This window comes from Rhincodon typus, chromosome 13 (assembly GCF_021869965.1).
Source record: "Rhincodon typus isolate 14 chromosome 13, sRhiTyp1.1, whole genome shotgun sequence".
NCBI classification, from domain to species: domain Eukaryota; kingdom Metazoa; phylum Chordata; class Chondrichthyes; order Orectolobiformes; family Rhincodontidae; genus Rhincodon; species Rhincodon typus.
Window position 1 is genome coordinate 62227537 of NC_063344.1, and position 21740 is coordinate 62249276.

The 21740-nt window shown below is 40.7% G+C and overlaps 2 protein-coding genes across 3 annotated transcripts in view; both read left to right on the forward strand.

Moving 5' to 3' along the window:
• The first annotated feature begins 3768 nt into the window (after window positions 1-3768).
• On the forward strand, window positions 3769-17645 carry LOC109914975. Of its 2 annotated transcripts, XM_020514583.2 has the most exons (6): window positions 3769-3924; window positions 6720-6804; window positions 9518-9623; window positions 11828-11901; window positions 13008-13259; window positions 15258-17645. In XM_020514583.2, exons 1-6 carry the CDS (start codon window positions 3807-3809, stop codon window positions 16243-16245), a joined length of 1623 nt encoding a protein of 540 aa, XP_020370172.2. In that variant the 5' UTR covers window positions 3769-3806; the 3' UTR covers window positions 16246-17645. The 2 variants fall into 2 exon arrangements, with proteins under 2 accessions (XP_020370172.2, XP_048460137.1); XM_048604180.1 differs by lacking the exon at window positions 3769-3924 and having other exon boundaries at window positions 6773-6876.
• A 3657-nt stretch (window positions 17646-21302) lies between these two features.
• The window catches only part of LOC109914974 (autophagy-related protein 16-1-like), a 43560-nt gene continuing 43122 nt past the window's right edge, over window positions 21303-21740 (forward strand). Inside the window, exon 1 of the mRNA XM_048604179.1 lies at window positions 21303-21357. The gene's annotated coding sequence lies outside the window, so the exon portion shown is untranslated. The remainder of the gene's footprint in view (window positions 21358-21740) is intronic.

Consider the following 21740-nt stretch of genomic DNA (forward strand, 5'->3'; position numbering starts at 1 on the left):
GTGAAGCTGTTGCCACGGGGAATGAGACAGGGAGAAGTTATTTCCGCAAGCTCTTGTTTAATTGAAAAGGCCACAACATGTGATCTTTTTGGGGTTCTTCCTCACTGTGTTGGCCCAACAGGAATCTCATTACATGGACCATCTACATAGAGTGTTGCAGTGGGGTCCAAATGACACAATGAGAGATCTGATAAGCAGATATTTAAATAGACACTAGCAACTCCAGTGTGGCTAAGTGGCCTTGGTGTTTTGAACTGTCTCCATCCAGAGGGTTAAAATGACCCCCATGCAGTTTGCAAGTTTCTCGACAGACATCTCTACCTTTCTTCAAAGGCAGATTGAAACCATTGGTGGGCTGGAGCTAATTGAAACGTTAGGGTTTTAGCTTACTAGCAACATGTGAGCATTTGGAAGAAAAGTCAAAACACATTCTTTTCATGAATCAATCTCACATCTAAGTGTACCCCCCCATCTCACCCACCAACAGTCTTGTCTTTGTAAAAGTCAATACATCCATTTACCTTTTTTTTTTTCTCTCTGTTTCTCCAGCAAGAGAAGTTGTGGACACAGTTTTTATTCTGCTTTCAGTAATTCTCCAGGAGGTCATGACACTAAAACTGGTTATATTTCCTTTCCTTAGAGATAGGAGTTTGAGGAAAATAACATAACTCCAGCTATTCTGAATGAATGGTGGCTGTCCTGGCTTGGAATGAAGCACTCGATCCTCCTTGTTTTGATGTGATGTGTACTGTGAGCTGTTGGCAATGTACAAACTGGCCAGTCCAGCCTTGACGCAGTCTACATTTTAAAAGGTACCTTATTTCCAAATACAACGCTTAGAAATACCTCAATCCCAAAGTTTCTCTAACTTCAGATAATTCTGATCTTGCTAATATTGACTTTGCTTTGTGCACCTTCTGTGCAGCCGTAATCTTGTATTCCTTGCTCTATCTAAACACCCTATGATCTGTATGTCCTTGTTTTCAACGATCTGCCTGTACCGCTCGCAAAACAAAACTTTTCACTGTACTTAGGTACACGTGACTACAATACATCTAATTATTACCATGAAGCAAAGAAGTATCCAAAACCCTTCAAAGGCAATGGGTATATTACCATTTTAGGACTCAGTACGATGGTAACGAAGAGACTTGGTTACATTTGGGATTTTGTTCAATGGATATGAATACAATTGGGATTGGTACTTTGGGATGCTATGAAACAGGAATGAGTATTGGGTTTGCTTTATTGGTACAAAAACAAAAACTAAACCATTGGTACGTTGGATTTCTACACAGAGAAGATGGGAAATGGGTTCTGGTACATTGAGATTTTGTTCAAAGCGAGTAATTATCTTCACATTAGTGAATGGATTTGTTACATCGATTTAAATTGATACTAAATTCCAGCAGTGAAAAGAGTTAGCAAATTGACATTCAATACTGGAACCAGTTTCCTCACTGTCCCTTTGTAATATAGTTATATTTCCTTGACTTAGTCATGCAACTCTTTACTTGAGTTTCCAACGCGCCCTTATTACCCAATAATATCTGATATTATTTATACATTTCAGTAGCAAATTGGAGACTGTTGTGAAAGAACTGATATATGTAAAGGAGATTATCCACTTATTCTCAGTCATAATTGATGTAGAGTGTACATGCAACAACTGGGGCTTCAGGAACACACAAGCCATATAGTATGACCAGCATTCTATCACTGTCTGCTTCCTGCTGCTAATCAGACTCACACAGGATGCTGATCTTTTTGGATTTAAGCTCCATCCACCAGAGCAGGATGCATCAACACAATGGACAATAAAACAACAGATTCCACTCAGAAATAAATAGTCGTCAGATTCTTCAGACTCCTTCAGCCTGCGTTATCATTCAACTAGATCACGGCTAACCTTCTATCTCAATGCCATTTTCCTGCACTATCATTATTTCCCTTGATGTCTTTAATGTCTAGGCATCTATCCACCACTTCTGCATGGAGAAATTTCTCCTTGAAAGGGAAGACTCTCACACACATAAGTATAGTAGAATAGACTTGAAATAGTTGACGTTTCATTTAGACCACAGGACTAGCCTGACCATTAGTAGCCGTCTGATGAAATTAGACGGGACTATTGGACAGAATAGCTGACAACATAGGTAGCTGACTAAATTATCAAACCAAAATGACAGCACATGATGTGCCCTAGGAAGTGACCATACTAGAAACAGGGATGGAGATAAACTGCTGATGATTGCTAGACAAGTTGTTTGTTTCAGTGTCTAAAAAGCTGTAATTTGTGCCCATGAATCAGAGTGAGTTTGGTATTCTTGCGTGTCTACCTAAAACTGCTCTCCCTGCACTTACCCGTAACTGCTTGTAATAAACCGCTTGATTCGCTTAAACAAACCCCTCCGCCTCCGAGGAGGTCGTTTTTACACTCCTTACTTCATGTTCTAAATGGCTTAGCTCTTATTTTGAAAGGGTCTAAACATTAGATGGATAGGAATACATGATCAGTTTTAGAAAGAAGATAAGCTTTCTTGAATTCATTCACAGGATGTGTGTGCTGTCACTGCTTATTCCCAATTAATTTCTCTTGAGAAGGTACTGGTGAGCTCCTTTCTTGGACAGTCAGTATGGTAAAGTCTGTAGGTCTGCTCATGGCAATCAGTATGCCAACAATGTTTGCACCATTGGCATCTGGTTCTGGAAGTCACTGTTGCACACAAACCTCAGAAGCTCACCCAGCCAGGAAGAAAATAAACAGGAACACAGCCCAGATGTTGTTAGAGAGTTCCAGGATTTTGACTTCGCAACAGTGAAGGAAAAGTGATTTAGTTCCAGGTCGGGATGATCTGTGGCTTGGAGGGGGTCTTGCAGATACAATAGTCTTTTCATGCATCTGCTGCCCTCATCCTTCTAGGTGGTGGAGGTCACAGATTTGGAATATATCATAAAAACCAAAAGAACTGCTGTAAATCAGAAACAAAAACAAAAATTTCTAGAAAAGCTAAGCAGGTCTGGCAGCATATGTGAAGAAAAATTAGAGTTAACATTTTGGGTTCGGTGACCCTTCCTCAGAACTGATGGTAGCTAGGAAAATGTCGGTTTATATGCAGAAGATAGGGTGGGGGTGGGTTAAGGAGTAAACAATTGGTGGGAATATGACCAAAGAGAGAGATGAATAGTTGGATAGACAAAGGAGTTGATAACAATCTGACTAGGAGGTTGAATAGCTGGTAATGGGGACTGTTAGTGGCTATCAATGGGTTGCGTGTAATGGCAGACCATGTGATAACAAGGCCTGGTGTGTGGGGGTTGGGGTAAGGACATGGAAGAGCTCAAACCCTAAAATTATTGAGATAACAAGGTGTAGAGTTCTCCAGCATCTGCAGTTCCTACTATCTCTAAAATTATTGAACTTGCCATTGAGTCCAGAAGGTTGCAGGGTCCCCCAAGCGGAAAATGTGGTGCTGGAATACGTAATATCGGACTTGCTAAGTTCACTGTGTTTCTCTCCGCAGATGCTTCCAGACCTGCTGAGTTTCTGCAGCACTTTCACTTTTAATTACATTAAAATCTTACGGTCAAAGTCAATTCAGGTTGAGAATAACAGAGAGACTGGCACGTGGTAGCCACGCCCAGTGCCTGTATCAAAGATGGCGCCAAGCGGCCTATATGGCTGTCCAACCTGCTGCCTGCTCGAAGTCCGAGTATTTTAAAATGCGACAACGGAAGAAACTCTTAAGCCTTTCAATCTCAATTCGGGGGCTGCAGTCCCTAGCTTTTGTGGGATTCTTGCCGTGATGCCTAGCAGTCAGACTGTTGGGAAGCTCGGCGCCGCTGTGTATGGAAGGACCCCGGGGAAGATGGCGGAGCGGGAGCGGCTGGAGCGCCAGTCTCTTGGAGCGTTGCTCGGGGGCTGTAGGTACCGGGGTCAGGCTGGGCTGACAGGCCGCCTGTCGCACTCTTACCCTCCCTTCCTGCTCAGGCCGAAATCCCGGACACTCCTGTCTGACCCTGAGCTGAACTTTCCCCGTCCCCCACATCAGCCCAGTTCCACCTCCTTAACATCGCCTCCCTCCAGCCCTGCACAAACCCCTCATCTGATTCGCGTGGAAATCACATCCACTTCCTAAAGATGAGCCGTGACTCCAGCTCTTGGTCGGCAGGAGTCTGTCCTGAAATTTCCAGATCTTTGTCCATGGTGGGTGCCCGCCCTGAACCGTGTGGACTCTGTCCATGGTGCTGGGGGCAGAGCCCGCTGCTGCCATCCTCATGGGGGTCGGAGCAGCCGTGGATTTTGACACTCCCCACCGCATCTCAACTCTTCCTGTTCACTGAGATCCTCCCTTTGACAGTGTGCGGTCAAACGTCTCGAGCATATTCCCATTCCCTAGCAATCATTTCAACCTTCCATTTAGGCACTGGGGTTTGATCATTCTAGGTCTTCTTTGTTTGCCTTGTGTGCCTTGTGCTGGAGATGTGGGATTCTAAAATTATTATTAAACTTTCAAAGCGACATGTGCAAATTTCACGATTATTGCTAAACTTCCAAAGTGACATCCACAAATTGACCAGTTTCCTCAGATGTCTAGAAAAGGTGATCTGAGTGCCATATTAATTCTGCTAAGTGAGGGTCTTGTGGTGCAGCAGTAGTGCCATTACCTCTAGCCTAGAAAGTCTGGGTTTAGGCCCCATCTGCCCTAAATATGGGTCATAGAATGTCTGAGCAGTTTGAATAAGAGTTTGACCACTTGTGTAACCCTATCGTTTTCAGACTACTTTCACTTGTAAATTATCAGACAAATAAAAGCTGAACCAGACTTGCTCAGTCACTGAAGAGGCTGAAGATTAATATTGGGGTCAATTGTTGGGTCAAATGTAGCTGTCTTCCCTGAACAGATTTATTGGGTATAAGGTGCTGGTTAGAAAATTGTCCCTATGTTCTTCCAGCTGTTTTGCAAATTAAGCCAAATCATCAATGTGTTATAGTATGAAAGCCTTCTGTTGTGTGGTTCACCAGTGAAAAGGACTTTGTGAATGATGGCTTGTTTAATTCTCATTGCTACTAGTAGCTTGAAAAGCTGGATAACAGGCTCTAGGTGTCTACTAGGTGTCATGGCTTCCTGAAATACAGCAGACCAAAACAAGTTGGTTACCAGAACATCACCCTCAATGAACCTGTTGGTGATGAAGAAAGCATCAGGTCCTTGAAATCTGTGCCATTATGGAGACATTAAATAACATGATAAACTCTTTACACTGTAACTGGTGGACTGACAGACCTGTAAGATCTGAACTGATTATTCCATCTACCTGATCTTTCACCTCTTGCACCAGCCTCAGTCTACAGGCAGTGCCAGGTCACTTCTGTGGACATTGAGAGATCTGAAATATTAACAGAAAGTGGTGGAGAAACTTAGCAGTTCTACAGCATCTGTGAAATATGACACAGAGTTAATGTTTTATATCAATATGACTCTTGGTTGGAACCAGACCCAAACAAAGAGTCATATTGGACTTGGAATGTAGCTCTATTTCCCATAAATCAGCTGCTGCCAGACCTGCTAGTATCTGTTCTTCATGTTTCTCTTGAAATTTTCCTGTAATACCAATCAAATAGCAATTTCTTTTTGGATCTAAGTAAGAGCATTATCTACCATAGTTCAGTTCAGAAACAATCAATCGCTCCAGCAGTAGATGAGAGTAGGATGCCACAATAATTTCCAGAGTCTGAGTGGTCAGGCTTGTGTTTGACTGGTGTAGCCTTTTGGACTTAGAGAGTAGTGACAGGTAGTTTTAATTTAGGAGCTGAACTGAGTGTAATTTATTAGTTCTCAGAAGTTGAGCTACATTAGAAAGGTAACACTCATTGGCTACCTTCTTTAGCGTAGAATAATTTTTACGTCATGATCTAATGTCGTTGAGTGGTTCTGGAGTCAGGCATATACCAGGCCAGATAGGTGATAGTCCTTGGAAGACCTGAACTGATTCTTTCACTCATCCCCATTATGTTTCTGCTGAAGCTACTGATCTGCATCTTGATGGGTTTGGTGAGGGGTGAATCTTACAATGCCACAAACCTCTTCAACCGTGCCCAAACATCTGTTATTTATCATTGATCCTGCCAGTTATGTATATGTCAACAGCTTGTTCAATCCTATGGAGCATCACAGTTGAGCCTGATCATGCTGTTTCCCATCAACTTTTAGGAGCATCAATGGATAATGATAGGGAGCCATTCCCTGCCATTCATCCTGACCTCACTCCTCAATAGTTTAGATGCATTGAGGATAAATGCTGAATTTCTAACACTTGATCTATGTATGGCCTAAAAGCTGAGTACAGACTAACTTAACATCTTATGTTCTCTCTGTTTTAGGCAGTAGCTGTAGCCCTTTGAGATGGCATCTGTCATTTTCCTGGGCTGCTGGTCATGATAGAATATGTTGAAACATGTTTGCACTTTTTACAGTTTTCCTGCACCCGGGTACAAGTGACAATAATAGCTAATCTAACTAAATATGCTGGAGTCTGTGCAGTGAGTTCTCTACAACAAACATCAAATATAAGCTACTGAACTGTTTAATGCAGTGTTGCTTGGGACACTGATTTGACTCAGTAAGCCAGTGGTGGTAGGCAAGCAGTTTAAATGTTCTTGAGAGCAGTGGGAATCATACTAATGTTGTTTTGCTTGTGTTTTATGTTTATTGCAGACAGTAAGCTGATGGACAAATGCGACCTGCAGGCAGCTCTGACTGACAAACTTCAGGGTGAAAAATGTGACCAGCAGACTACCAGGTATATCAGGAGTGTCCAAGCTCTAGTTTTCAATACCAGATGCATTTGTACCATGGATCTTCAGGAAGGATGGTAAAAATCTAAAGTTTTAATCAATGATCTATGAATAGCCCCACTTAATCAACCCCATAGGCAGGGGAGCATTCATACACTTCCGAGTTTATGTTTTTGGGAGTTGTTCCTCTTGTATTTCTGACGCGGCAGCTTTAATAGTAACCTGTCCCTGACTGGATTTTAAATTTCTTATCATTGTATTCAAATTGTCACAAACTTTAGTCCTCCTTTCTTTGTGATCGTGTCCTAGAATTCTGCATTCTTCCAATTCTGTCCTTGTGCACATCCCTGATTTCTTCTGAACCATCAGAGGCAGCTGTGCCTTCAACTGTCTAGACCCTGAGTTCTGGAATACAATACCTAAACTCCCTCCTCTCTCTGTCTCTCTCACTCCTCCTAAAGCATTCCCTAAAACATATCACCTTGAGCAGGAGTTTGGCCCTACATTCTAACAGTACCTTTTTTTGATGTCAAGTTTTATTTGATTACGCTCCTGAGCCATGTATGGGCTATGTGGCCATTCTAGCCAGCTCGGCCATTTAGCAAGATTGTGGCTAATTTTCTACCTCAATTCTACCTTCTTGCCCTGTCCATATATTCCTTAGTATCCCAAAAATCCATTTGATCTCTCTCTCGAATGCACTCAATCACTGAACATTTTCTGGAGCTGAGAATTTCAAAGATTCTCAAACTTCTCAGTGAACAAATTCCTCCACATTCTTCAACAGAAAATGTCAAGCCCATTTTTTGACATCAAACTCTAGACTGTCCAACCAGGGGCATTTACTCTAAATGTTATATATCTCACTGTGATCACTTCTTGTTCCCTAAATTCTAGGGAACACAAATCTAACTTATTCAATTTCCCCTCCTGGGACAAATGCCTCATTGCGAGGAAAAGTCCATTGAGCGTCTAATGGACTCCCTCTTGGATAAGGTTGGCAGACCAAAATTGTGGACAGTCCTCTAGATATTGTTTTATCAAGATACGTTGTAAGTGCATAATTTCATACTTTATTATATTCCATATTTCACATTTTTGTTCACTTCCTTAATCTGTCTATATTCTTTGGCAGTCTTTTTGTGCCCTCCTCACAGCTTACCTTTCCACTTAACTTTGTTTCGTTAGAAAATTTGACCACATTACACTGGGCCCCTCATCTAGATCCTTGATATAGATTGTAAGTGGCTGAAATCTAAAAATGTTGAGACAGTTTATGTTAAAAGAGTTTTATAAATTGTTAGAGGAGCAGGAAAGTTGACATTTCAGGTCGGGACTCTTCATTTCTGCCCATCATGTCCGCACTGACCCTCTGAAGAGCATCCCACCCAGACCCAGCCCCTAGCCTATCCTATCCCTGCATTTCCCACCCTATATGCTATGGGCAATTTAGCATAGCTAATCCACCTAACCTGCACATCTTTGGACTATGGGAGGAAACCTTGCATCACATATAGACAAGGTGGTTAAAAAAGTGTTTGGCGTGCTTGCCTTCATTGCTTAGTCCTCTCAGTGTAGGAGTTGGGAAGTCATTGGGATTGTACAGGTCAATGGTGAGGCCTCTTCTTGAATACTGTGTCCAGTTCTGGTCGCCCAGTTATAGGAAGGATATTATTAAGCTGGTGAAGGTTCTAAAGAGATTTACCAGGATGTTGCCAGGTATGGAAGGTTTGAGTTATAAGGAAAGGCTGGATAGGGTGGGTCTTTTTTCACTGGAGCGTATGAGAGGCGACCTTATAGAAGTTGATAAAATAATAAGGAGCACAGATTGAGTTAATGGTAGTTGTCCTTTCCCGAGGATAGGGGATTTCAATATTAGGGGGCACATTTTTAAGGTGCGAGGAGAGAGATTGAACAAAGACATGGGGGCAAAATTTTTACACAGAGGGTGGTTCGTGTGTGGAATGAACTTCCTGAGGAAGTGGTGTGTGTGCGTACAATTACAATGTTTAAAAGACATTTGGATAAGTACATGAATAGAAAAGGTTTGGAGGGATATGGTCCAGGAGCAGGCAGGTGGGACTAGTTTAGTTTGGGATTATGGGTGGCATGGACTGGTTGGACTGAAGGGTCTGTTTGAAGAATGGGATGAAGACAGTAACTTCTATTTTCATAGCATCTTTTATGAAACCGGAATGTATGAAGCTGCTTCAGAAACACCAGAAAGAAATATACTGGAGATGCAGTTGTTGCTTTGTGAGCAAATGCCCCCACAAGTTGCTGATCTCAGTTGTGTTGCTTTGACCATCAGAAAGGAAGTTTGCTTATCATTTCCCAATGCTGTTGGCTGAGAACTTAAAGCAGGGTGACTGGTAGCAGGTTTACAAGGCTTGAGAGAAATTACTTGGAAGAAGTCAGAGTAAATGCTGGCAAAATAGAATTGTATCTAGCACCAGCACAAATGGAAGAATGCCAAATTTCAAACATTCACAACCGTTTTGATTTTCATGGGAGATTGTAGTTCCCCATTGCTTTCTTTGTGGCGAAGTCCTGGCCAATCAGTAAACCTGCCAACCATTCTGTCTTGTAGCATAAAGAGTTATAGTAAGTCTCCCTTTGCTAGTTTGTAAGCATGGTGCAGTTGAGACCCGTTCTTGATTACAAAAAGCCTTAATTCTGACCACTAACGCATGCATTTTTATCCCTTCCACATGTTAGACCAGCCCTGCAAAGGACGCAGAATGAAATGTTGCTGCAAAAAGGCACCCAGACCTGGATCCAGCAACAGGATGAATTGATGGAGTTCCACAAAAATCGTGGAGATGTAGGTATCAATGCCAATGGTCAGGGTTCTTTGCAGTAGCCCTTGACTGTGTTGTTTGGCTGTTTGGCCCAATTGAATAGCTGAATCTTTTCTTCAGTAGATTGGAAGGTCATGACCAAAGTTGTGTAGACCTAGACTCCTTATTCCTGCAGCTTTAATTGTGTTCTCCATCTGCCTCTGATGTTCTGTAATTTGACAGTTGTTTGTCAGTGGAACATCCCTCCCTTATCTTAGGCCAGTGAAGTTAATTTCAGTGCCTGTTATGATCATTGCTGTGCCTGGTTCAGGAATCATCTCTGTCTACATTCGAGAGAACCGACAGAAGAACCCTCCAGTTCTTCTGCTTCTGATATTGACATCAACGTGCAAATTCCCATTTATAACGAGTTTCTACGACCACAGTGTTTACTTGATGTGTGATGACACTGAAAGGCAAATTTAGGGCACTCCCAAGGTGAGGTCAAGTCTCGAGTGGTATTCATGACAATGAGGTAGGAGTCATCCTACACAAAGTTTTAAAATGTTGAGGACCATGACACTGGGAGGGAGAGTGGGTATTAGGTAACTGTGTTCATATAATGTTCAAGAATATTTAATTCTACGTTGATGTTTTAGGAAAAAGTTACATTAAACCTTTATTGATTGCTGGTTTAGCCTCTGCTGGAGCGTTGTCCACTTGTCGGCAACACGCTTCAGGAAGGCTTTCATGGCCTTCGAGAAGGTACAAAGGTTTAACAGAATGGTACTAGTGATAAGGGATTGAGACCGGAAAAACTGAAATTATTGTCCCTAGAACATGGATGTTAAAGTGAAATTTTAATAGAGGTGTTAAAATTTGTAAAGAGTTTTGATAGAATAAATCTAGAAAATTTGGTAGGAGCATCGGTACTCAGAGGAAGCAGATTTAGTATAATTGATAGAGGGGAGGTGAGAATTTTTATTGTGCTGCAGCTTATGATGAGCTGTCTGAAAGAATGGAGGAAACAGATAACATTAAAAATGGAATTGAAAAGATAAAGGATCAGGATAATGAGGAAAGAATGGTGGAAAGGATTAATTGCGTAGCTTTTTACAAAGAGCCAACATGGGCATGACGGATTGAAAGCTAATCTCCTGTGTTATGAGATTTTATCTTCAGAGACCCTCGTTGTGTTGCAGCATGTTGAATTTTAGCTTCCATTGAGGAATTTTATGTCAGAGACCTAACTACAGCAATGGCAAATATCTGGATCTTTGTCGGTACAATATGTAAGAAACCAATGTACCAGACTATGGAGTTTACTTGAAATCTAAACAGTCAGCATATTTAAAACAAAAAAAATTTGTTAATGGGCTGTGTGCATGACCAGCAAAGCCAACATTTATTGTCTTTTCCCTAACTACCCTTTGATCAGGTGCAGAGAACAGTTGAGTCATTTACATTGCTGTGGATCTGAAGTCACCAGCAGACCAGACCAAGTCAGGATGATAGATTTCCTTTGCTAAAGTGGACCAAGTAGCCTCGCCTGCTGTCACGCATTGAAAAAGATGGAATGCTGATTGTGACATTTATTTATGGTGGCAACTGCCTTGGGCCAGCAACATAAGTGTGCCTTTACTGAGAGAATGGTGGAGGGAAGCCTGTGCCGTACACTTCTATGTCTTCATCACAGGAAGTTTGGGCACAGAAACAGCCCATCGTAGAAACATAATATTACAGTACAGAGATAGCTCACTTAGCGCATCAAGTCTCCTCTGGTGTTTGACTGCACTTGAGCCGTGTTATCCCACTGCATTGATTGCTGCCTGAATCCTTTAATGTTCCTCTTTTTGGTACAACTACTTAATTCCACTTCAAAAGAGTGGAACAGTGTTTCAACAACAGGTTGTGGCCTCAATTTGCATTTCAACTAAATAATAACCATAATGTTTTTTTCAATTACACTAAGTTTGTTTCTCCATATTACTGTTTCTGTTGCCAGACGAAATCATTTGTCAGGTTATGCCTTATAACTCTTCCTAATATTGACAGTTTTAGATTCAAATATTCACCATTTAAGTGGACATTATCCCCCCCATCCAACATCCTTGATTCGTTGCTTCATTTATATCAGTAAATGTATCTAAGGAGTTAAATATAATTGATTGATTGGATTTATTTGGAAGCCTTGGTTTTGTACTGTGTGAGGTTTTGTGATTTTTTTTCTCCTTTCTCTCTTGCCCAGCTCACACAAAGCATGATCGAACTCAATAGCAGACTACAGCAAAAAGATAGAGAAATCTTGACCAACGAGACAAAGTAAGTTAGTGTGCAATTTAGAGTCTGACTCATTTTAGATTTGAAGAGAGGATTGTTGAGATGCCCATCTGCCTGCAATTGAATGGACATTTGCATTGAACCGAAAAAGAATATCATATCTCCCATTGTGCAATCATGCAATCCTCAATTCTTTTTAAAAAAATATAGTGTCCTCAACTCTTCTCTGAATCTTTCGCATTTAATCTTACAACTATGTTCCTTCATTTGAAATCCTTCAATTGCTTGAAGCTGTCTGCTTCTGTCCTTTCCCTTCATCATTTTAAGTGTCCATAAACAACACAAACAACTTTTTTCAAATCCCTAAAGCTCTAACTAAAGCCGGCTTAATTTTTCAATCTTTTTATTTGCCTTTCCTGAAATAAGGCTGCTTCCTAGTGAATATGTGCTGTGTCATCTCTCTTTCCTCAATGTTATGTTGAAAACTATTGTGTAAATGGCAAGTTAAATAAATGTGAGCCTTAGAAAGTGAGCAGTTACTATTGCCAGTGAGCTATCCATGTTGTTTACTCATGGAAATGATAATGAATCTTTCCTTTTTTTTGATGAATGTTTTACACACATTGGAATGTTTCTGATTTTTTCTATATTCAGTCAGAATTGCTCAGCCCAGCATTGACAAATTGGAATTTGTAAATGAGATTTAGATGCTCAGGTATTAAGGGGCTACAGGAAAGTTGGAATACACAGAATGTGCTGGAAACGTAGCTTCACATCAAATGAGATAACTCTGTCTTTAACCTCCTGTAGTCTTACATTCAAACGGGTGAATCTTATTATTAGAGTTTATCTGTATTTCCCTATACCTCTGAAATAGGACATCTTAATAAACTGTTTTAAGCCTGGTCTTCCCAAGGTGGAGGTCAGGACCCCATGTGGGGCCATGAGGTGCAATTTTGTGATTGTGAGCTCTAGGGTAGTAAGGACCATCACAGATAAATCCACTCGCACTCTCAGAGATATTCTGTACCCTTACCCCATTTTCATAGCCCTTCCCCTCACCCAATGTAAATGTGAGACATATCCATTTGTGCAATCTCTGTAAATTACCCAAGTAAACCTGCACTTTGCATCCTGATGGGTTTCAGAATGGTGGAGTACCACAAACGAATAAAGAGGCTGGAGGTGGAGTGTCAGGAGCTGCGGACTAACCTGCAGGACTTGGAGCGAGCCAATCACACACTGAAGAATGAATACAACGCTCTCCACATCACCTTCAGCACCCTTGAAGAACGACTGCAGAAGATGGCCGTTGAGAACCATGAGCTAATCACACGATGGTTGAGTGAGAAAACACAGGGCACCAACAGACTGAATACAGAGAATGAAAAGGATTCCAGGTAAATGCTACAATTCAATTGCACTTGCTTTGCTGTTTTCATGTAAAAAGTGAAGGTAAATAATAGCTGAAAATTTGTATCTTTCATTCCATTCAGTCTGATGCCTGACATACTATATTTTAATTAGTCAATCGCTTCATAATTTTGTTCCTTCCCATATTTCAAAGACGAAGTCTTTCAACGTCTGTCACAAGCCCACAGTTCCCCTTCCCTTTGAAGCAGTATCCTTAATTCTCAATATGTCCTCTCTGTTGGCCTCACAATCTGTTCTGTTGCTAAAGTATAGAGCTCACTCTCTTCTTTTGTAGAATAAAACAAATCCTTTCAGCTTGACAGCTTTTAACTCTACAAAGTCCGTGTCTCTTTAAGGTTTGAGCCCTAATCTCTGATCTTCTAAAATTGCTCCTGCATTCCTGAAGAGAATACAAGATGAAGGAATCTCGTCACCTATACAGTGAGATGAAGATGGTATGAATCATCTTCACCTGTTAGGCCGAATGCCTGTTTCTACACTGACATTCTGTGAACTCGGTTTAAGTTATTCCTCCCTCAACTGTAGCTTCCAACCTCCTGTTCCTTTGTTCCATTCCTTCTTATCCCTGATCAATGCAATGATGTTCAAATCTCCTTTGGACTTGAATTCTTTGTTCATTTTTGATTGAAATCAGCTGCTTCATGTGATCTTGCTTCTGTCTGATTCTCACTGCCCAGGATTCAGCTTAGTATTCCAACCATTTTATTCCGAAAAGCTAATTGGTGATGGATGATATTGGAGGCAGTGTTTACTCAGGTTTATATCTATTTGAAGAGTGAAATATTACAGGCATACACCTTCCTTTCCTTATTAAAAACAAACTACTGTAGATGCTCGCTCCAGTCCTTCTGGGTTTTCTCACCACTTTGTTTTTATTTCCGTTTCCTTGTTATTTACTTTGTGTGCGCTCAAGTGGAACACCGTTCAGTGCTCTGTTTCTGGATATAATTTTCACAATGGTTATAGAATTAATCCTGATACCTACTCTTACTTATTCATTCCCAGGATCTCAGAAAACATTGAACTCCGCAATTCCTTTCATCCTTTAAAATACTTCTGTGCCAGCTAATCAAGGCTTCCTGTTTTACCTTATCTGTTCTCATTTTGTTTGTTATTACCTGCTTTGTGAGCCTTGCCAGTTTGGCTTCTGATACACATTGGAGAAAATTGTAGCCTCCTGTTCCATTTGGGCTGAATTACTGATGGGTAACCTGATCCATTGAATGAAAAGCAGAATACAGCAGATGCTCCAAAACTGAAGTGAAAACATGAAAATTTCTGAAAATACTCAGCAGGTCATCAGGAAAGGCCATGACTTCAAAGATTAACCCTATTTCTCTCTCTCCCTGACCTGTTAGGCATTTTCAGCAATTTTCTGTTTTCATTTCTAGTCCGTTGATTCCTTGCTGAAGCCAGTACATTATAACACGGCAGCTTGGGAAACTAGAGTCTGAATCAGTAAGTGACTGGTGAGACAGGAAATCTCCAGGTCGGAATTATTCCTTTTCATTCTTGGATGTCATGTGGACATCGCTGGCAAGGCTGGTATTTGTTGCCCGAGAGGGCAGTTAAGAGCCAGGCACATTGCTGTGGGTCTAGAGTCACGTATACGGTAAGGATGGCAGATTTTCTTTATCAGTGAATGAAATGGGATTTTTATACCCTTCAACAATGGTCGCCACTAGACCAATTTTGAATTCCAGATTTTATTGAATTTAAATTTCACCATTTGTCATGGTGAGATTTGAATCCATGTTCTCAGAACACATTAGCCTGGGTTTCTGGATTACCAGTCTGGTGTCATTACCATTATACCACCTCCTCGCCGTTAGTTTTCCTCGACTGCTTTTTGCAGTGTATCCAAATATCCATTCTTGTCTGTGTAATTTATTCCGTAATGTTTTGTCATTATTCAGGTACTTTTTCATTGTACAAAATCTCACTGCTGTTTCTTTTTGTGGCAGACCATTTATTGTCCTGGGAGGAATAGGAAGCTTGCCTGTGATACCCACGAATCACAAGCGCACGGACCTGCCGCTTGCTGAGAAGGTGAAGGTTGTCGCAGCTTTGCAAGGCCCGAAAGCTTCCTATGCCTCGGTGGCCAAGATGTTCAACATCTCCAAGAGCCAGGTGGGACGCATCAGCCAGAACAGGGAGAGGATCCTGGAAGAATGGCGACAGAATGCCAATCCCAACCGCAAGAGGAAGAGGAAAGGGAAGGACATTGAGGTGGAAGACGCTCTTCTCTTGTGGTTCCAGCATGCTGTAGCTGAAGGAGTCCGCATCTCCGGCCCCATGCTAAAGACAAAAGCAAAGGAGTTTGCGGAGGAGCTGCGTCATGATGACTTTGAGCCAACTGACGGGTGGCTGTCGCGATGGAAGGCACGGAACAACATTGTCTTTAAGAAGGACTCCAACGAGCAGCATGACTGTGAAAGCTCTGTGGCATGTGGACAGACTCCTGACAAACCTGAGGTCGAGGCCAGAGTCACCGATATTGGCCATAATGTGACCTTGCTCGATGCAATCCAAATGCTATATCGGGCATATGGAAACATGGAGCAGACCCCCTGCGCTGACCCACACCATGGAGACCAGTTGAAAAAGCATGCAATCTGCCTGGGTCCCGGATTTCCTGGGGGCGATCTGGGTTCGGCTAATTCCTGTCCCCAATTGCTCCCAGCAAAACAGGAGGTGCTGTCTGGCCTGCAGCCCAAATCTGAGGACAGTTGTGTGACATCTAAGAGGCCTCGCCTGGAGGCCAAAGTGCAAGAGCGTGGGGTTGACGGAACGTCATCGAGCTTAGCCACTGGCATCACCAACAATGAGGTGCTAGAGTGTGTGAGCAAGCTGGGAAACTGGCTTCAGCTGCAAGGACCGTCAGGAATTTACGAGCCAATGCTTTGCATGCTACGGGACATGCAAACTGCAGTGGCAACTTTCCTGAGGTAGACATTGGGGTTTTGTTGGAGATGCAGAAGAAGTTTTTAAAAAAGTGCTGGATTGTCAGAAATGAAACTGAAAATTGCTGAAATTGTTAAGGTTACCCGCTGATGGGACCTTTCTTGGAACTTGTAAAACAACAGGCCAAGAGAGCAGGGTCCTGCAAAGGTGTTTCATTTCTGATGGGTGGCTGTGCCTTCAGATGCCAAGGTCTCAAGCTCTTTCTCTGGACCTTCTGTCTCTGTCTCTTCTATTTAAGACATTTCTTAATACCTACCTCTTTGATTGCCACCCATTTTAATACCCCCTACCTCTTTATGTGACTTGGCATTAAATTTGTTTGGTTAGTCTCCTGTGAACCATCTTGGGACCTTATACTACTTTAATGACTCTCTACAAGTGAAAATTGTTGTTGTTTGATCCCAGTCATAACATCAACATCTGAAAGATACTTCACTGATCTGTCGAGCATCTCTAGTGCTTTTCTGTTTTCTGACTGTACTGATTTCTCAAATATCTTTATATATTTATCTGAGACATATTGTATACTGAACAGCAGTCAGAATATTAAAAAAAAGTTGTACTATTTAGAAAACAAAACTCTGATAATTTATTTAGAGAAGCCTTTTTTATATTTACAATAATAAAAAAGTAACTGAGTCCAGTGGAGGCTACATTTTAGTATTTAGTACAACTGAATCAGTAAGTTGACTGGGTTTAATGTTTGTAAGGGCGTAAAAGAGATGATCAATTCAGTACCAAAGACTGTATAGTGCGTGTTAACTGCCAGATATTATACTGAATTTGAAAGCACCACAACTGCAGCTTAAATGGATCAGTCCACCGTTACAAGGGCTGAGACATTGACAGTATTATACCAGAGTGTGCTGTGGGGTTGTGTTCAATAACGACCGAGGTCAGTGATTGGTGAAAATAGCCTCTTTATTGAGCCATCTGCAGTAGCACATTTCGAAGTGGTGATGGAACCTAAAATACAGTTTTACTGTAGCCTGTTTTATACAGTTTTTACATACATTAAAATGTTAGCATTATGGTGTCACATAGTTGTATCTATTGTACGCAAGTTTGCCTGACATCTGTCCTGGGGAAACAGGAGATGGTTTATGCCCTTGCTAAATACTGCCTGTTACTCCTGGTGGGATTAGAAAGTCTGTCCAGTCTGAGTTTGCATAATTAAGAAGTGTAGGTCCTTTTGTCTTTAAAGTTAGTAATGTCAGTAAAAATATTACACCTATATGCTCTAAATAAGTGAGAAACTATACGTGTTCAGAATAATAGTATACAGGATATTAAACTGTTCTCCCGCAGCTGAGTTGTGAGATTTCATTTACTATTGCTGGTTTTGACAGCTCTTACTCATTAAGTGGCCCTATTTAATGTGTATTTAAAAAGTATAAATCCATACGTTAGTACAAGATGGTAGTCCTAAATAAAAGTTAGAAATAGTAATACAGTGTTATAGAAATGGGATAGTGTATAAGGAAATTTCAGAGAGATAAAGAGCAGCAGACTGTAGGGACATGCCAGTGGAGGAAACTGTTTGTTGTCCTGCAACCTACTCAGGTCCTGAGAGACGGTTGCTAAGGGCTAATTAATATTATAATCTTTCCATAGTTTTGAGTAAGTTATGGAGACACGATAGTGGGGATGGCATTGTTCCGAGCAGGTAACGGTATTAACACTTATTCAGGGGTAGCCTTTGATACAGAAAGAGGTCTGAATGCTGCTTGCAGTTTGGGGTCGATAAGAATTGAAAGGTGTAAAGAAACAGTAATGGGTAGGGAGGGATGTTTAGTTTATCTTGTAAGAGTAAAATGTACTAGAAAAATGCGGTTTTATGAATGAGTGAATGGAAACATGGTATAGTAAACATAGAGCTCTTGTGAGTGAGCTAGTAAAGAGAATCATAGTACAATATCTCACAGTGCATAGCATAGTCTCAGCTGGTGTGAAGCAAACTGCATTGTGATATAACTTTGTTTGATGCTGTTTCTACTTCACACAATAAAATAGTACAGTGTTTTAATCCTGCAGTAAACCGCATGTTCTTAATTATTTCTTGTTAGTGTTGGTGTAAAACTGTTGATGCTGAGGAAGTAAGATTCAGATTTCGAACAGTGGGAGGTTTAAAATTGAGTCCAAAACCATTTAAACAAATGAAGCTATTAGTATGGCAATGTTACTGTTACACAAGACAAAATAAGAGCTTGTGTTGTAGGGGATGACATACTAACATGGGCAGAGGATTGGTTAGCTAACAGGAAATGGAGAGTAGGCATAAATGGATCACTACCAGGTTGGCAAGATATAAGCGAGTGAAGTGTACGGAGATCACTGCTGGAGCATCAACTCCTGACAACTTATATAACTAACTTGGATGACAGGACCAAATATATCTTGTTGCTAAATTTGCTGATTACACAAAGATAGGTAGGAAAGTAAGCTGTAGGGACAACATAATGATCTTGTGTGGGACACAGATTGGTTAAGTGAGTTGGCAACAATTTGGCAGAGTATAGCATCATAAAATGTGAAAGTATCCACTTTAGCAAGAAGAATTAAAAAGACATATTATTTAAGCGGGAAAACTGGCAGACCTCTGATGTAAGGAAGATTCAGGTATTCTGGCACATGCATCATTAAAAGTTCGTATATGGATACAGTAATTGGAAAGAATTAGGAAAAGAAATGGAGTTTGTCATTTGTTGCAAGAGGAATGTAATGTAAATGTAGGGAAGGTTTGCGACAGTTGTATTGGTTATTGATGAGATCACACCAAATGTATAGCATACAGTTTTGGTGCTCTTACATAATTGTATTAGAAGCAGTTCAGGGTGGCTGCTCAACTGAATCCTGGGACAAGGAAATGTTGGATATATTGGGCCTATATCCATTGTAGTTTGAAACAATGAGAGATGATATCCGTGAAAATATGAGATCCTTAGGGGACTTGATAAGGTGGGTAATGATAGCATGTATCTCCTTGTGATAAAGACAAATACTTGGTGACACAGTTTAAAAATACAAGGGCCTCCCATTTTAGTGGGAAATTATGATTTTTTCTCTGATAGTCGAGAGTCTGCAGAACTCTCTTCCCAGAGACCATTAGAGACGTTGTCCTTGAATATTTTTAAGGCAGAAGTTGATAGATTCTTTACTAACAAAGAAGGCGAAGGGTATCAGGGTAGGCACTTGAATATAATTGAGGCCACAGTCAGACAGTCCATGATCTTATTAAATGGCAAAGCAGACTCGAGGGGGTAATGACCTACTTCTCTGCCCATTCATACATTTGTGTGTAGGTGAGGTTGTATTGGCTATCTAGTTGACAGACTTGTTGTTCCTAGTAACTGATGCCTGACAAGCATGTTTTGGATCAACTTAATAAGCCATATTTGTGCAGAAGGTCCCCAGCCAGGGATGCAGTTCAGGTTTCCTCCTATAATTACATGAACATTCACAACAACAATCAGCTTCCATAATTACTGGACCGTACACGACAAACTGAAACTTATAACTGTCATGCATGAAGTGAATGAGTTGGTGTGGAGCAGGATGAGCAGTTGTTTTAGTGAACTATATATTGGTCTCAAGTATTTGGCAGGAAAAGACCTTTTGCACTTTCAGACTAAGGTACAATTTGAGTTTATTACAAGGGGCTAACCTATATAGGTGCAAGTTAACAGATGAGCAGCAGCTGAGTGTTAAGCTTACACTAATACTTTAAATCATTCTTGAAACTTAAAAAAAAGGATTGTTGAACCCTCAACTAATATCCAGATAAACCTAACGTGGAACCCAGAGTTGTGAAGGGTTCTGTTGAATCACAAACATGAAAATTGTGAGAGAACGCTAATTATGGCAAACATCTGTTGCAGACCTTTATTGGCTTGTTATAACCAGAAAATAGTTTAGACTTGTAACAACCGATTAGAATGTGGATTGTGTTGAAACAGCCAGTCACCATTCACTGACATGGAATTAAAATGGTCACTTGGGTGATGCATTAGCAGGCTATCCAGCCAACTACAACTACCAACATGAGTCTCTGCTTAGACTGGAAACAAGACCCCATTATGAAAAAATCACACACGCTGACATTAACATTAAAATGACATTAACACTTGCTTGAAAATACTGGTTACAAGTACTGCCGATGCACTGATTTTTTAAAAAACATTTACTTGTGCTCCTTAATTCAACGATATTGGCATGATGCATGTACATGAGACTGACAGTAATATGTTTATATGGTGGTAATGTTTGACAGGCTCTTGCTCTCAAGAAACTCTCGCAGCCGACCAATTGTGTTGTCAATTACTACCATGTTAATGGATGTAAAATAATGTTGCTGATTCAACTAGTAATTGAGGACACCAGCTTGATCATTGCAAATTCCAGAATGACATTAGCAGTAATTGGTGTTGCAATTATCAATTTGGGTTATAAAGGCTTTTGCAAAGGGTATGATTGTGTGTACAATATTGTCAATGCTGGATGTGTCCAAATGACTGGTTTTTAGCTCTGCTCATCTTTTATGTTATTCTGGCATTATAAGGAGGAGACATGCTTCAGGTTTCTAAGTGATGAAAGGACACAATTATCATGAAAAACCAAACAGAGAGAACAAGTTTGTTTCAGTTTCTCCTGATAATTATGTCCTTTCAACATTCTAGCAAAATGAGAAAACTGAGAGATGATCTAATAGATTATAAAAGGTCAATAGACAACTTTTAAAATGTTTCCACTTGTTGGGAAATCCAAATCTAAGAGAGTCAGTAAAAATTCAATTTGGAATTCAAGTGGAACCTCTTTACACAGAAAGTAGTTAAAATATGAATTTGATACCGCATGGAGTAGTTAAGTCACTTTGCACGGATGCCTTTAAGGGGAATCATGGTAAATTCATGAGGGAGAAAGGAAGAGGTTTTGCCAATATAATTCGATGAAGGAGGCTTGTGTGGAGCGTGAACATGTACAAGAAAAGATTTCTCCTTGGGATCATGGGTTTGTGAGATATGCCACTAATGATGTGTTGATTCACAGGTGTTAAAAAGCTGGATAAATGTCTGATCAACAACAGGATTAGAGGTTAGAATGGTAAGTCTGGATAGATATAATCCGATGTATGGAACACATGTAGCTGAGCCAATGTCAGGCCAAGGGCAGGAATTGGAAGGACTAGTAAGGCAAATTTAGGAATTACTTAGTTGACCTTTTGGATTGGAAAATAGTTATATAGAAATACCCCTCAACAGATTGAATTATTGCATTGAGTGTACTTCAGTTAGGGGAAGTATTGGCTTTTCCTTTCTCTCAGGATCACAATATTGTTTGTGAATTTAGCATTTAATCATAGCTAAGGATGGGTCAGATGAAGAGAATATTCCATAGTGAAAATGCATATTAAGTTTATTTTATTTGTAATTGTCTTTATTGTAAATGCTTTCCAGGTTATCTAAGTACAGTAACCTGATACATCT